This window comes from Maylandia zebra, linkage group LG19, assembly GCF_041146795.1.
Source record: "Maylandia zebra isolate NMK-2024a linkage group LG19, Mzebra_GT3a, whole genome shotgun sequence".
Classification (NCBI taxonomy): domain Eukaryota; kingdom Metazoa; phylum Chordata; class Actinopteri; order Cichliformes; family Cichlidae; genus Maylandia; species Maylandia zebra.
The window spans coordinates 21,367,048-21,384,514 of NC_135185.1; the positions used below are offsets into that span (position 1 = coordinate 21,367,048).

The following is a 17,467-nucleotide window of genomic DNA, read 5'->3' on the forward strand; positions in this document are numbered from 1 at the left end:
CTGACTTCCAGCCCAATAATAAACAACCTGAAGCCACGCACACGCTGAGCTCCGGTGCAGAAACGGTTAACCAAAAGATGCAAGAACTGCGTGAGTCTGTCTGAGCATGTGCTGCTGGTGCCGCTGCTGCTGCAGTGAAGTAAAATGTGTCAATTTTCATCGGACAGTAGAGACACCGTGGAGGAGAAGCCGGGGACAGCAGATGAGCGGCAGGAAGCGGACACCGAGTCAACCAGGACAATCTCTCCGGGGGAGATGCATTTGATCGTCCGGCTTGTGTGCTGAGGGACACCGCAGAGCTCAGCCGAAAGGTAAACGAAATGCACAGACGATGATTCACGTCGGTGTGCTGGAGCTCAGCGACATGTAGCCAACATGTTAGGATTTAGTAGAAATAGCCATGATCAAAACAAGTATTCGTGAGGCTCCCTAGTTATTATTTTGCAGGTTTTTGTAATGTATCCAACCGTGGGAATTTCACCCGCTTGTTACTAATGAGTGTTTCCTTGCAAGTTGATAGTTGTGCAGCCGCGTTTCTGTTAACCGTGCCGCAAATTTAGTACACCGAGGCTGGAAAAAACAGCTGGACATCCTGTGTCAAAACTGGTCGAACCGGTCATCACTTAACATGTTTTGTGCACAGTTAGGCTGTTGCACCTGTTAAAATAAGGATATGTAAGCGTACACGAGCGCATTATAAAAGCAGCCTGCGCGTATAAGTGTGTCTTTTTCATTACGCGGAGGCTTTGTCAGAGGAAAGCAAGTGTTTTCAAACCCTCTCTGTTTTGAATCTGGCCTTTTTAATTATTATTTGTCAAGGATAACCATACCGCACTGCTCAGTAGGAAGGAGGCGTGATGCTGCAGCGGAGTCTCGGCAGCCGGGCCTGCGCAGTGGCCCGTAGTTTTCCAGGGACAGGATAAGATGACTTTGGACATCTAATTACAAGTAGACAAGCGATTCTTTTCTGTCATGACTTCTCTTCTGGATCATGGTCACACTGTAGGATGTGTTTTTACAGAAACACGGTGCCATATGGGGTTTGGATTTTCAAAATCCCTCATTGATTTATTCCATGTAAGGCCTGCAGTTCACTATCATTTGGGGTGAGATAATCCCTGCTGCTGCAGCCTCTGTAGCCTATATCCCGCCTCAGCCTTTTACACTGACTCTATTGACATTTTGGACCTATTTATAAGCCATTCACTAGATTTCACAGTGAGGATTCCCCGAATGACCCGTTAATATAAATGCAAATGCTTGAAAAAACTGCATTTATCAGCGTGTGGGCATCTAAATTAACGTAGCTGTACAAATGGACCTGTTACCTGTTTTCATACACATATATGAATTGCTAACCTCTTGAGTTATCAGGCTTTTTAAGACGCGTGAAGGAAATGTCACAGCCCCACATTTTTTAAAGACAATAAAAAAAGTGAATTTCAGTCAACACCAGCACAGCAGTGTCAGTGTTTTTGTTGTTGTTGTCATTTTCACCACTCAGTAAAGTTCATTTAACCTAGTTTCACTTTATATTTTTTCCACTGGTCATCCACGAAGCAGGATGGATCCATGCTTTTGTGTTGTTTCCGTGAATCCTGAGCCTACCATGTAAATGTCTTAGCAGAAATGAACACTCATCAGACCAGGCAGCAGTTTCCAGCCTTCTGTTGTCCAGTTTTGGTGAGCCTGTGCAAACTTTAGCCTTCGTTTAATGTTCTTAGCTGGCCAAAGTGGCCGCTGGGGTGGTCTTCTGCTACAGGGGTTATTTGAGAACTGCTGTTCACTGGACATTTTCTCTTTTTCATACAACTGTCACTGTAAACCCCAGAGATGGTTGCGCAGAAAAATAGATGAACAGTTTCTGAAATACTGGCATCAACAACCATTCTGATACACACTTTGAACTTCAAAAGATCATCTTGACCATGTCTACTTCCATTATTGCTGTCATGTGATGGCTGATTGGATATTTGTGTTTACGAACGGTTGAACAGATATACCTAATGATGTGGCCGCTAAGTGTAAGTTTATATTTTTAGGGTTGCGTTAAAACTCTTCAATTAGTTAAAAAGAACCACCACTGAGCAAGAGAACTGAAGATATTGATCGCAAATTACATCCACGTAGAGGCATCTATAATACATGCACAAAAGAGGAGCAAGGCATGGGTTCATTCTGTATTTGCACTTATGCACTTTGGTATATGCTGGTGAAAAACGTGCGTTTCCATTAAGTTGTCTTTGTGTTCTGGACTAAGCACATTAGTGTCATGTTTATCATTATTGGATACATCTTGATTTACGGAGTTTAAGGTTTTAAAAAAACTGAAGTATTAAACTCTGATCAGAGCAGGTGCCAGTCCAGCACTCAGCTTCTTTTGTTTTTCAAAGATCTCTTCCCTTCTAAAACCTGTGCACCGAGACCAATCTCAATTATGCGCTGTCAAAGATTGATTACGAAGCTGTCTGATAGAAGATTAACATGCGCCTGCACCCCTCCATTATAGACATTACTCTCCATTGCAGCATGATGACCATGTCAGTAAATCTCCTGCTTTCTTTACAGCTGCTCCACGATTTCTAATCTATGGTCCATGACCCCTATGCTACCCTGGATAGAGGGCTTAGCTCCAATATCTCAGGGCCTCTTACTAAATTGCAAAAAGCTCAAGAGCTGGAATGAATGTGATTGGAGGAAGGTTGTGAAAACAATATGAGAGTATTTTCGGGATTGTGAAGGAACGATGATAAACTGACATATAAGCTGGCAGAGAAGAAGAATGACAGAAGGACATGCAGTTTAACTATACAGAAAACAACCCAGTGCATTTCCATCCTCCGGGATACCCGAACACACTTATCTTTAGACATCATTCTCCGTAATGTTATTCCTACCAGCAGCACAGAGTACGCTTCCTCTGCACTGCGCGTTGATTGCCAGATAACTTTGGAAATCCCACGTCACCGCATGAGCTGAGAAAGCAGTAAAGAGTTGAAGTCACTCCTCTTGTCAGGCTCTCCTGTTTCATTCATGACGCTCCTCAGCTATTTCTGTCACTTTCCAGGAGTACAACTGAATGAAACACTGCAAGTGCTTTTACAGGAGAGTCTGCGCTCTGTGTTCCCGTTTTATGTGTGGCCATTCAGAATAACTGTAAGCTTATATAATCGAGAATGTAACTGTCAATTTAATGAATTTCAGGAACTATAACTTAAAGAGGCGACCCTGGAGACATATCTAAACACTGCAGCAACCAAACATCCTTATATAGAAAAAAACACCTTTTCTTCTTTAAAAAAAGTTTTCTATCAACAAATCTGAGTAATACCTGATTTGTGTAATAAAGTCTTCATTGCAGTCTTCATCAGGTCATTGAGAGGTAATCAGGTATATTTGTTTCTATCAGTGAGAATGAACCCTTCAGCGTTCATACCACTCGGTTTATTGAGTGCACTCCTCCCCCACCGCTCTGTTTGTTTTGTTCAGGCTTTCACCTTGCAGATATAGAAAGAATGCCTACTATAAAGTTATATGAGCCTCTGTTGGCACTGCTGTGTCCAGGCTTTTAGTCCTCGTGGCGTCTCTCCCGCTCTATCAGCAGCTCGGATACTTTACGTGCCCCCGGGGAATCTCTGGAATTAGGGGGATGCTGTGAAGGAAGGAGGGAGAAGTGTGTCTTTGTCTTTAGCATCGAGGTATCATTGTCTCGTAATTCCATCTGTTTTCATTTGTTTCTAATATTTATAAACAATATGTTTATATAAACATATAAATAATATGTTTATATATTATTTGTTTATTATTTGTTTATATATAAACATATAAATAATATGTTATGTAATATGTAATAAATAATATGTTTATAATATATATCATGATATATATATATATATATATATATATATATATAGGTCCCTCATCCTATTCATGTAGCCCCTTCCGCCGGGGTTACTTGCGTAGTAGCATTCCAACAACGCCCTGTTTTCGTCCCTTGCCCACCGATGCCTTCTTGTTCCAGTAGCCCACTTTTCGTCAGGGTGCCCTGGTTCCTCAACACCTGACGCGGACCTTGTTGATCCGGGCGACGTCCGAGCCGGCATGCCTTCATATTTATCTGTCTCGCTCATGTCTGCGGTAGGCTCGCTTAGCATAGGGGGTCTAGCCTTAGGACCCTTACTGGATACAGACGCCCCCAGGCAGGAATCGAACTTGCGATCCTCTGTTCCAAAGGCGTGTAGTCTAACCACTACGCTATCCAGCTAGTTGGAGGGACCGGTCCCCTCCAACTACCGACCAATAACCTGCCTCAGTACTACATGGAAGCTCCTGTCAGGCATCATATCGGCTAAGATGAACAGGCACATGGGTCAATACATGAGCGGGACACAGAAAGGAATTGGCAAGAATACCAGAGGCGCAAAACACCAGCTACTGGTAGACAGAACAATCAGCCGAGACTGCAAGACCAGACTGACCAACCTGTGCACTGCCTGGATTGATTACAAGAAGGCCTATGACTCAATGCCCCACAGCTGGATACTGGAATGCCTAGAATTGTACAAGATCAATGGGACCCTAAGAACCTTCATCAGGAACTCAATGGGGATGTGGCGTACAACACTAGAGGCCAACTCCAAGCCCATAGCACAAGTCACCATCAAGTGCGGGATCTACCAGGGAGATGCTCTGTCCCCACTGCTGTTCTGCATAGGCCTGAACCCCCTCAGTGAGATCATTAACAAGACTGGCTACGGATACCGACTACGGAACGGAGCAGTTGTCAGCCACCTCCTGTACATGGATGACATCAAGCTGTATGCCAAGAGTGAACGAGACATCGATTCACTGATCCACACTACCAGGCTATACAGCAATGACATTGGAATGTCGTTCGGACTGGAGAAGTGTAGTCGGATGGTATCAAAGAGAGGGAAGGTAGTCAGAACTGAGGGGATTGAACTACCAGAAGGCAACATTGCAGACATAGAGGACAGTTACAAGTACCTGGGGATCCCGCAGGCGAATGGGAACCATGAAGAGGCCGCTAGAAAAGCTGCAACCACCAAGTACCTGCAGAGGGTCAGGCAAGTCCTGAGGAGTCAGCTGAATGGTAAGAACAAGATCCGGGCCATCAACACGTACGCCCTGCCCGTGATCAGGTACCCTGCTGGGGTAATAGGCTGGCCAAAGGAGGAGATAGAAGCCACTGACATAAAGACAAGAAAGCTCCTTACCATGCATGGAGGGTTTCACCCCAAGTCCAGCACCCTGAGGCTGTACGCTAAGCGGAAGGAAGGGGGCCGGGGACTGGTGAGTGTCAGCACCACAGTCCAGGATGAGACAACGAACATCCAAGAATACATTGGGAAGATGGCCCCAACTGACCGAGTGCTCAGTGAATACCTCAGGCAGCAGAAACCCAAGAAAGAGGAGGGAGACGAGGAACCATCATGGAAGGACAGAGCCCTGCACGGTATGTACCACCGGCAGATAGAGGAGGTGGCTGATATCCAGAAATCCTACCAGTGGCTGGACAAAGCTGGACTGAAAGACAGCACAGAGGCACTAATCATGGCAGCACAAGAACAAGCTCTGAGCACAAGATCCATAGAGGCTGGGGTCTATCACACCAGGCAAGACCCCAGGTGCAGGCTGTGTAAAGATGCCCCAGAGACAATCCAGCACATAACAGCAGGGTGCAAGATGCTAGCAGGCAAGGCATACATGGAACGCCATAACCAAGTGGCCGGCATAGTGTACAGGAACATCTGTGCCGAGTATAACCTGGAAGTCCCGAGGTCAAAATGGGAGATGCCCCCAAGGGTGGTGGAGAATGACCGAGCTAAGATCCTGTGGGACTTCCAGATACAGACGGACAAAATGGTGGTGGCTAACCAACCGGACATAGTGGTGGTAGACAAACAGAAGAAGACGGCCGTAGTGATCGATGTAGCAGTTCCAAATGACAGCAATATCAGGAAGAAGGAACACGAGAAGCTGGAGAAATACCAAGGGCTCAGAGAAGAGCTCGAGAGGATGTGGAGGGTGAAGGTAACGGTGGTCCCCGTGGTAATCGGAGCACTAGGTGCGGTGACTCCCAAGCTAGGCGAGTGGCTCCAGCAGATCCCGGGAACAACATCGGAGATCTCTGTCCAGAAGAGCGCAGTCCTGGGAACAGCTAAGATACTGCGCAGGACCCTCAAGCTCCCAGGCCTCTGGTAGAGGACCCGAGCTTGAAGGATAAAACCGCCCGCATGGGCGTGCTGGGTGTTTTTTTTATATATATATAATCATGTCAATTATATTATATCAATATATATATTATATCAATATATATATATCAATATATATAATATATATCATGATATAATATATATCAGTCATATTTTTACATCACCAGCTGTTAATATCTCCTCTGCAGCCTGTTTGTACTTTTTTGCCTCAAGTGGTGAAACAAGTTTGTGGTTTTCACCATTAGCAGCAACAGTTGTTGAAGATGCTCCAGATGAGGCTGCACTTGTCTTACTGATGCCAGGTTTTATACACTGCCTTTTAAGTGCAGGCACTGGTATCAGCTGTAAATAGATCAGTCCACATAGATGTGGCTTGTTGAGCGTGTTTTGGAACTTTTATTTGCTTCATCTTACAGAAAAGGTAGATGTGATATTTAGGAGAGTGACAGTTTGTTGTTTCAGGGGTAATCGACCTGCCTTCTGGAATCATTTGGGATCAGTTTATTTTGCAATACCTCAGTAGGTTTTCCCATCCCCCTTCTTTCACCCCTAACTCTTATCGGACATTTTTACGTAGGCCCTGTTAAACACACACTTCTTGCCGCTTGCTCATCGTGCTTCTAAAAAAGCAGTATTGACCAGGATCAGCTAATGGTGATCAAGGAAGGGACAGCAGTCCTACAGATTCCCAGTCATAGAACTAGCAGCATTCTGTACACTCTTGGGGAATTAACGGGCTAATAATCATTTAGAAAATCTCACTTAAGAAGCTGGAACTTGTTTGGATTTTTAGCACCAGTGGCTAATCATGTGTGCTCATTGCAATTCTGACTGGTGTATTTCAGCAGAAGAAGGCACAAAACATAAATACATTTGCTTTAAAGCGTCAGTATTTTCAAGTTGATTACATCAAGGGCATGTCGCCTGCAGTGCTGTTTCCATCAGTGGAGATGAAGCAGTGGTTAGGTCACCTTGGTGACTGACGCTTAGCTGCAATGGATATTGCTGGTTTCTATACACTCCACTGCAGCCTTCAAAAAGTGACCTTCTAAAAGTCTGCATAGGCCTGGGATCCGTGCCACGGGGAGATATATAGTGCATGAAGGGATTATCCTGTGCTGCAACGTGGTGTGTTTCTGATATGGTGTCAGAGTTCACAGCTGTCAGCATACTGTTAGCAATGTAAAGGTATCTGTGTGTATCTTTTCTTTTTCAAATTGACTTTGGCTGAATTCTCATTTGGTGTGTTTTATTTGTGCCGTTCTTCTGTTTTTTCACTGCTGTCAAGAGATGCATCTCAGAGACTTGACACCCTTGTTTTCAACCAGACCCTCAGCTTTTTTTCATTTAAAAGCTCACACATGGCTGGTGTTTACCCTCGTGTCCTCAGGCAAACCCCTCTTAATCCGTGGTTACACTTCCCCCTCTTTCAGTTCAGAGAGCACCCTGCCTGTGTTGTGTCTCCCCATGGTCATACTGAGGTTTACAAAGCAGGCAGCTCCATCACATCTGCCATTCTGATCACCATCAGACTGTGATGTCCCGTCGCGGGGCTCAATAGAGTGCAACGGCGATGCGGGTCCCAGCAGCAGGAGCTGGAAAGAGTCCTGCTGGTCAATACTTTGGCCCGATGAGAGAACCGTTGGGGTTGCGGGTTGGTGGGCGATATCCTACAACGACTGCAACAGCAGCAGAATCAAATAGCACCCAGTGTGTGAACTGTGTCATGCTGAGGCAACAAGTCAATAGATATTCCTACACGCACACACATTTAAAGGAGGGAGCAGAGGTGTCCTGTCAGCTTTTAAGATGCTGACAATGTAATCACATCAACCAGCAAGGGAGCTTTGTATGTGTCATCACCAGTAACTCTCCCCCGATTTCCCATCAGCCCCCCCACTGTTTGCCTTAAAAAGCAAAAGTGGAGCAAAAAGGTCAGGTAGCAATGTCTGTGGTGTCCAGTGTTAACATTCAACGTATAATAAAACAACCTCCCTGCGATTTTAGGGATACCAGACACCAAATTTAAAATTGATTCAAATGAACAAAGTAACAAAAGATTGAACCAAATAAGTTTTTTTTTCATGTCATAGTTTAATGTTTTCAATTCCAGAAAAGCTTTTGAGGAAAAAAAAAATACTAGCTCATTTTGAATTTGATGACAGCAACATGTCTCACAAAGGTTAGGCCATATCTGTGTAACATCTCATGTTTCTTTCTTGTTTCAACATAATCATCTGCGAACTGAAGAGACCAGTTGTAGGATGTCTGGGAGGGAATGTTGTCCCATTCTCATCTGATATATCATTATAGCTACTCAAAAGTCCTGGGTATTCTTTGTCATGGTGTGCCAAATGACACACTGGTGAGAGGGCGCCATCATATGCTTCCTAGAGAACGCATAAGATAGGATGTCAAGAGAGAAACTGTGGTACTGCATGAGGAAGTCAGGAGTGGCAGAGAAGTATGTGCAAGTGTGAGAAATCAAGCTCAGTAGAAGCTGTGTGTGAATTAGCGGTAGGCAGGTGTAACAGTGAGGCTACATGGAGCAGAGGTAGTGAAGGTGGATGAGGATGTTCCCCACGTTCATCACAATATGGTACAAAAAACAAAGAAAAAGGATTGCACTATTACGAAAATGCATAAGCAAGTATTGCACAGTAAACAATCAGAGAATTTCCATTGTAATCTTATCTTTGTGATAACTCTCTAAAATGTAGTGTAAAGAACGGGTTGAGCGGCTGGATATTTCAGCGAGTCTGATAATATTAACGTCCCTGTTATATATTTCCAAGAGACAGGAACCTACTGAAGAGAAAGAAACAACCCACATATTTTCAGTACTTTCAATGAAAATGATTTCTTTTTATATAAAGCTAAGAGCAAGTCATGTTTGCTGCACTACTCTACTAATCATTTTAAGCCTTTTCTTTCACCCCCGAATATATCTACAGGCCCTTTGGCACAAAGTCCAGGGTTAGACGGCTGAATGTCGTCTCACATATTTTTCGTCATTAGCGGCTTAGTGGGCATGAGACTGCTGTCAGTGAAGCAAAAAAAAAAAAAAGAGAGAAGAGAGAAGGGGGAACTGAACTGAAAGAAGAAAGTGTGGGAATAGAATTAAGGCATGTGATACTCGAGTGAGAATGGGAAGCTTATTAGTTTGTGAACTCTTTTAAGGCCATTTTCAGTTCAACATTTTGACCATCACCACAGCCTTGTTCTTTATTTCCCCCTCTACCATAAGTGGGAGGGGGATCAACTGAGAAACTGAGGATGTGGTCTTATTATGCTGACTTTTCAGTGAGAAAGTAAAAATATCTCAAAGAAATCCTGCGAATTTTATTTTAAATAGGACCACGATTTACATTTAGGTCCATGTGTTTATGTCACATTTGTAAAAAATTTTCCTCTACATACATTCTATAAAAATATGATCTCAGCTTTTATTCAAGAGCTTTAACAAAAGTATAAAGATTTACATCCATCTTCATGCATAGTGCCTCATTTTCAGAAGCTTCAATAAGATTCAATTTGGATGCAAATCTTTCACAGCCAATGCCTGCCTGAAGCCCAGAGCCAATGGACAAGTTGCAAACTTATGTTGCTTTTTGCACTTTGCTTTGAGTCATTATTTATTTGCCCAGTGAAGCACAGTCTGATCAGTTTTGCAGCATTTGGCTAAATCTGAGCAGAGTGTATATTCCTGTACACACAGAATTCATCCTGCTACTTATACCCGCATTCATCAATAAACCTTAGTATCCAGGTTCCCCCATGTGTGGTATAAATGGCATAAATAGATCAAACTAAATAAAAGCAAGCCTGCAAAAGTGGGTCTTAAGCTTCTTTTTAAAGGTATCAGCAGTGGCCACAAATCTTAAATCCAATAAAATCCAGTCACCAGTGGTAAAGATTAGTGCTATCATATTTTTTTATAAGTTCTAATATATTCAGACCAGAAAGTCAAGGTTTCTTAATAACAGCATCTTTACTGAATGTTCCCTCATCCTCTTGACAGTAGAATAATTCATTTCAATTTAATTCAGTTTTATTTATATAGCACCAAATCGCAACAAGGCGTGTTACATTTTAGTTTAAAGACCCAACAATAATACAGAGAAAACATGGGCATGTGCTTTGGCCACAGTGGGATATATATATACAGTATGCAATACTTTTGTGATTTGGTCATCTCACGCAGAATTGATTTTAAATCCTTTTTGGATATAGGTTCATGAGTGCCTGATTACACTACGTGATGCTATGAATAAAATGCATTAAGCTAACCACTGTATGTATACAGGTATTTAACCCACTCCTGAAGGATGACTTTTGTTTTGAAGTGTTTTAGAAGGAAAAGCTGTAAATTACATGGAAAGTAAACTGGGTCAAGTGTCAGGTATAGGTGGTGCCATGGACTATCTGTCTCGTTTCTCTTGGAAGGAGACAGATAGGAGGCATACTCATCTTGCTCTCACCTTACCCCTGTCTGCTCTACTGAGAAAGTAAGTCAATATAGCATTAGGAAGCCTATTATCATAGGCTTCATCTGCAGGTATTGCCCCCTGCTGGTTATTAAAAATAATGCAAGTTTGTGCACTTGGGCAATGGTGCATTTTTTCAGACCAAGTGGTCATCTCTAATCCTGCACACATAGTCTGTGAATACAGTGCAACATAGCACTTTACATTTAACATTTTGGTAAAGTCACTATCACGTCGAGAGTGAGATTAGAAGATCCATTCGACTCATGTCTGATCACAGACTATATGGCAGAGGTGGGCAACTCCAGGCCTCGAGTGCCGGTGTACTGCAGGTTTTAGATATCACCTTGGGTCAGCACATCTGAATCACATGATCAGTTCCTTACCAGGCCTCTAGAGAACTTCAGGACATGATGAGGAGGTCATTTAGCCGTTTGAATCAGCTGTGTTGGATCAAGGACACATCTAAAACCTGCAGGACACCAGCCCTCGAGGCCTGGAGTTGCCCACCCCGCTATACGGCTTAAGCTTGAATCAAGTCAGCATACTCAGCACAAAGAGTGGAAAGAAGTGGAACCTGCTAGCCTGGCTCCATCCAAATAACATATACCCATCAGCACCATTCACTCGCTACATGTTCGATAGGTCAGTGTCATTTCAGAACCCTGAACGTGAGAATGTGTTGAATCTTCAGTGTTTTTTCCACTTTAAGGATAAGTGCTAAGATTTCATTAATGTCCTTATCTTTCAGGCGCTAAAGGGAAATTTACTTGATTATTTTCATAAAGGTCACAAGGAGCTGTTCTGATGCAGTAAACCCTTTAACGGGAACCAGTTCTTGCAAAAGGCTAAAGCTTGTGCTCACAATATTTGACAACTATTGGCTGACCCAGTCATGCTGGAAGGGATGAGAAGGAGAGTATTTCCCAGGGAGCCACAAAAAGATGGTATAAAGGGTTTAGGGAGGTCAGTTGGTCCATCGCTGTGGCCCAGTTCCTCACATGAAACCCTTGTTTCTTGTTTGGGAGAAATGTGTTAATCCCCAGGGACTCACTCTGGGCCCCAGCAAACCTTTGAAGGAATAAATAGCCCCAAAAAATCAGCTTTTGTTCTTCAAACCAGCTTTTGTACTCCTAACCTCTGTCAGAGCTTGTATTTAACAGACCGGTTATGAGCTATTGTATAATAACTGCCACTATGACACAGTTTCCTCTGGAAACATTGTATAGCAGATGATATATACACACAGTGGTCTTATAAACTATGTAGTCCTTGAACCTGCCAGTATGGAGCTGTTTTCCTTTTGTGTGTTTTTTTATTGGACGTGCAGTGTTTAAATAGAGGAAGGATCTAGCCCTGCGTGGGCCTCCTGATACCTGATACCAAAGCCTGTGTGTGTGTGTCAAGCTGCAGGATTTAGAAAAAGAGCACATGATGTAGGTAGTCAGATGATGAAGCTATACCTTACATAAGAAACACCCGCAGTCACTCAGTAAATAGCATCAGCTGAGGGAAGGGCGTAGAGTTTAAGTGCTCTGCAGCCCTCTAGTCTCTAATTTAATCTTCCTGATGTCAGTACACTATTTCATCACCTTGTCCTTAATTGAACTATGGCTTGGTACCATTTACAATTAAAGTTGTAATCCAAGATTACAGTCCTGGCAAACTGTTGTTAATAAAGATAACAGCAAATAGCTGTAGACCCCAGACAGCTTACACTTGTGTCATCACTACTTCAGAAGTTGGCAGGAACTGTAATATTTAAAATCAGGAAAAGTAATGTATGTTTGTTGTTGTATGTTGTTTTCAGACTCTCCAGTAAGATACTGATAGAGTTTCTTTGGGGGCCAAACTCATAAAGAGTGCAGACAAGTTCATAAACAAATGAAAAGGAAACTGGAAAACAATATAATCCCTGCTGTCTTACCTCCACACTGTGGTCAAGTTGCAATGAAAAATAGGTGTGAATGTAGAAAGTCAAACAGTACAGGAGACACATGTGTGAATAGTTTTCAACACACCCAGGGTTGGAGTTTCACTAAAAAGAAACCCTGTAGTATATTACAAATTACTGTAATTACTATGTAATTACTTGCCGGAGAAAATAATGTGTTACACTGATTATTATATTACTTGAAATACATTATCACATAATTATCAGTTAGCAACATAAACCTGAGGCTACAGCCCCACACACCATTACATCTCTATCCTAAAGAGGACACACAAGATCTTTTTTAGTTTTTAAATATAAACGCAAAACGGACAAAAACAAAGCAAATTTGAAAACAAGCCTAAAGAGTTTTCAAAGCGATTCTACTTTCAAAATATGTGCAGATAGAAATGAAGGTCACACGCCTGATATCGCTGCCTTGTTACCAACTGAAGAACAGGCTCTGGATGCTGGACCAGAGTCTGCATGCTTCTTTGCTACCTTTGTGTTAGCATGCTGTCTGTGCAGAGCTGAAGTTGTGTTATCAGTTTTATGCAGCTGTTTCTGTCCTGAACATTTTGCACTTTCACATTTCGCTCTTGTTTTAATTAATATCCAAATCTCCACTCCTCAACAGTTCCGCTGCTCCGGTCGACTGATTTATCTCCTTCCTACACAAAAACCTGCGTACCTTGACGTTTGCATGATCAAAAAGTCAGTACAGCTCTGATATGATGGAAAGAGACACTAACAATAAAAACGAGAAATGGATGTTAATACATTGAATAACTATAGCAGAACGAATGCCAACTATAAATAGAATCTAAAGAGTACAACTTGAAAATTGTTAGAATATGTATCCTGACCAGTGTCTTGCTGCCTGCTTGTCATCTTTCTGCCTCTTTCTTTCTCTCCTTTTCCTTCAGATCTTTGTTTTTTTGCTACAGTAAAGTCTGTGTGAAGGCGAGAGGAGGAAGGATGGTGACATCGGAAACCCCAGAGGCTCCCGTTCCTCTGACAGCGCTGTCACGCTGGTACCTGTACGCCATCCATGGTTACTTCTGTGAGGTGATGTTTACTGCAGCCTGGGAGTTTGTGGTCAACTGCAACTGGAAGTTCCCTGGCGTGACCAGTGTATGGGCGCTCTTCATCTATGGCACCTGCATCCTCATTGTGGAGCAGATGTACCTAAAGCTGCGCGGTCGCTGCCCCGTGCTGCTGCGCTGCATCATCTACACTTTATGGACCTACCTGTGGGAGTTTGGTACGGGGCTGCTGCTGCGCCAATTCAACGCCTGCCCTTGGGACTACTCTGAGTTCCGCTACAACTTTAAGGGACTGATCACAGCTGAGTACGCGGTGCCCTGGTTCTGCGCATCCTTCATTGTGGAGCGCCTCGTCATCCGCAAAACGCTGAGGCTGCGCTTTCATGAAGGGCCCGAGGATGGTTGGTCAAACCATCAATCTGATGCTGGGGGTGGCCGAGGGAATGGAGGAACTGTGGGGGGTGGGAGAAGGAGAGAGAGGAGCAGAGGGATGGGAAATAATTCTAATGGCTACCTTAAAGCAGAATGAATCAAGGAATTGATAGAATGACACAATCCAAACCAGCCCAATCCGACCCTCCTTTTCATAAGCAGTCCTACCCCTCAGCTGTGTGAGATGAAGACACACAGCTGTGCAGACTGGGCTGGTATGCAGACAGCCAGACAACAAACACCTAACTGGGGCTTTAAATGCCCAAATCACACACTGTTAACACAGGGGTACCGTTAACTACATGCTGCTGTGTTTGCTGCATTTCATAACGCACCACCCATTTCCATGTGGGCTTGACCTTAAGGAGATCAGGGCTCTCTCTCCTGTCCCACAGTGTTTGGGTAAAAGAACTACTGTTGCAAAGAGTATGTGTGATTGTCCTGTGGAAGAATTAATTCACGAACAAATACATTATTAATGTTTTTCAGGGGCACATCAGTCTATATTAAAGCAGAATGCTTGCTGTGTAGAAATCATAGTAAAAAGTAGCTTGGTTGTGAAATGTCCTTTTTTAAAATGTACATATTGTCCTTTAGTATTATTCAAAGTACTGTAGTAATGTAGCTACAAAAGGATCCATAAAGGTGCTGTATACCAGCATTTTATTTTGAAAGGTCATTCACGGCTAAAAATAAGGAGCTTTTGCGTGTGACAGGAAACAGCCTGCTGGTATGATACCACTATATATGTGCTTGCCTGAGTGAGGTGGTTAGCAGTGACTGAACTTTCAAAATAAAATACTTGTATTCAACACCTTAAGAGTATACTGTCCACCCAGGAAGCAATGCGCCATCTGTCAGCTTATGTCACGACGAATGTTTCTCTGCAGTTAGAGAATACCCACAATGCCTAAAAAACAAAAAACAAAAACAATGCATGAAAAAATTGTCTTCCAATATAATGTGACATTTTTTTTACAGAGCTCATTCAGCAGCCATACTGTGTGTCTCCACAATCAGTCTGCTGCTTGTGTGTTAATGACAGTAGCTCAGAAGGTGGAGCTGGTCCACCAGCTATCAGGGTTGATTGCCTGTTGTCTCCTTACTGCATGATGAAGTGTCCTTGAGTGAGACGTTGATACCCAAACTGCTCCCGTTGAGGAGGTCATGGCCTTGCATGGCAGCTTCTCCGCCACTGTGTGTGACTGTAGGTGTGTGTGTCTGCAAGCTTATATGATGGCACTAAATAAATGCAGGGACGCCTTTCTGCTGTCATGGTTACGAGTCACGACCATCAGCATAAAGCACAAAGCTTCTCGGTAATGTGCTTTTTTTTTTTTTTGCAGCTGTTCAAAAACGTGCACACGGCTCGCTGTCTGCATTTTGTTTTCTTTAATGTTGTCGAGGCCACACATGCCTCATGTATGTATGTAACTGTCATTCACTGGAACACAATACTCCTTCCTGTCCAGTTACAGTGCACACGTATGAATATGTTTGCTGAACAAGTGAAGCCTGTGAATGGAGAATCTCATGGATGGACACCGAAGGTGAAGTATTGAATTCCAAGAAAAAAACTTTTTTATTTTATTTACAAAGAGTCATCGAATTATTGGTCTTTAGGTTTCCATTTCTGTCCCCGTTGTTTTTGTTGCCGACTTAAGTGAAGGAGAGGAAGTTCACAGCAGAATTTGTTAATAATTTACTGAAGAAACACTCACTTTTCAGCCAAAATGGAATTAGTTGCTCATGTGTTTTATAAATTCATGATGTGTAATTTGACCTCTTTGGTATTACGCTGGATGTTTCCATGTGAGGCAGAGTGCATCAGTGGAGCCGTATTATCAGCGCAACTAGGTTAAAATGCTCAAAACTCTGACACTTTTTAACATTCATGTCTTAAAAGCAGGTAACCCACACAGAATAATGGTAGTTCTAGACGTAGAAGGATCAAGAAGTGCATACACTTGCCTCCATATGCAGGAAGCGATGGCATTCTTTCTATGTGGTGCTAACTGTTTAAATGTAAAAGAGGTAAAACACTTCACTTTGATTTCAATGTACTGGAGGACTGATAGCATATACTGATAGCATGTCATATAGAATATGATTGCTGAAAAGTATATGTTCTACAGGAAAGACACACTGTGCTTGATCAACTTAGACTTGAGCAGTTTTTAGAAACTGATGGACTCTGTAAAGCGGTGACCTTCATCTGTGTTGCGTCACTGAAATGCAGTGGCTTCCCTTCACTGTCTAAGCTGGGATGAAGTGCTGCCACCCGGTGGATACACTGAAAACAACTTTTATTATGCTACAATGGAAACTATAATGTGTAGAGAAAAACTTGTGAAAAAAACAAAAAACATGTTGTGGTTTTAACCCCATGGCATTTTTATCTAACTTTAACATGTTTATTTCACATGTGACTCAAAAGGCTTAAAAGCAATATAATCTATGCCCCAGCTATGTTTAACTTCTCTTTAAAATCCAATGAACTACAATATGGTATGCAGCTAATTAGTACTACTGCTTTAATGGAAGAAATTACAAGAAAATGCAAGTGTATTCTCCGCAATATGTGAATGAAGGCGTGCTGAGTGTGCATAGGGTGTTGTACAGAGACACTGTCTCTGTGTGTGCATGTAAAGTGTGTTAAAGTTGATACTCTGGTATTTTTACCTCCAGTGTGCATGTGCAAGTGCAAAAATTATCTCGTCAAACTCAGATTTTAACCTGCTGATTATTAGCCCCCCATGCACTGTAACAGTTGCTTTAAAGAAACAAACAAAAAAAGAAATGTACAGGTTTTTAGTGAAATCACTGTACTGTATATCAATCATTTTGTTTTTTGTTCATGTATGATTTATCAGTTGCTGGGATTAAATATATTTATTGGATCTTGATATTTGTTTGTATGGAACCTTTTTTTAATGATCTATGTCAACAAAATGTATACATTTACCCACATTTCACTCAAAGACAACTCTGGATTCTTCAGGGTTCATCCTCGGGGTACAATGAATATCTGTACAGTAGCTCACAGCAGAGATTTCCCTCTGGATCAGGTCATGGCTACTCCTGAAAAGTAATACAACTAAATCTTTTCTCCTGCTTGGCTAAAGACCCAGAATTAAAAGTAAATAGGACGATGAAATTAGTTGTTTTACATCCATACAGTTTGAACATAAAACAAACTTATATAAAAGGTTTTTTTGGGGGGGAACAGCGCACACATTAAACCCCCCCTCAGCGTTGGAAAACATCTGCAGTCTGAGATTAAGCAGGTGTAAGTCTTTGTTTGAACATTTGACTTCTTTACATCGAGCTAAT

At 42.5% G+C, this 17,467-nt stretch overlaps 1 protein-coding gene across 1 annotated transcript; it reads left to right on the top strand.

Annotated features, from left to right (window-relative positions):
* tmem229b (transmembrane protein 229B) lies at window positions 1–17,040 on the top strand. The gene is made up of 2 exons (XM_004540210.4): window positions 1–311; window positions 13,583–17,040. The coding sequence occupies exon 2, from the start codon at window positions 13,635–13,637 to the stop codon at window positions 14,229–14,231; it is 597 nt and encodes a 198-aa protein (XP_004540267.1). The 5' UTR covers window positions 1–311; window positions 13,583–13,634; the 3' UTR covers window positions 14,232–17,040.
* The last annotated feature ends 427 nt before the right edge of the window (window positions 17,041–17,467 follow it).

What these genes read in the sequence shown, in the direction of transcription:
- tmem229b (XM_004540210.4), top strand. Translation starts at nt 13,635, where the DNA reads ATGGTGACATCGGAAACCCCAGAGGCTCCCGTTCCTCTGACAGCGCTG.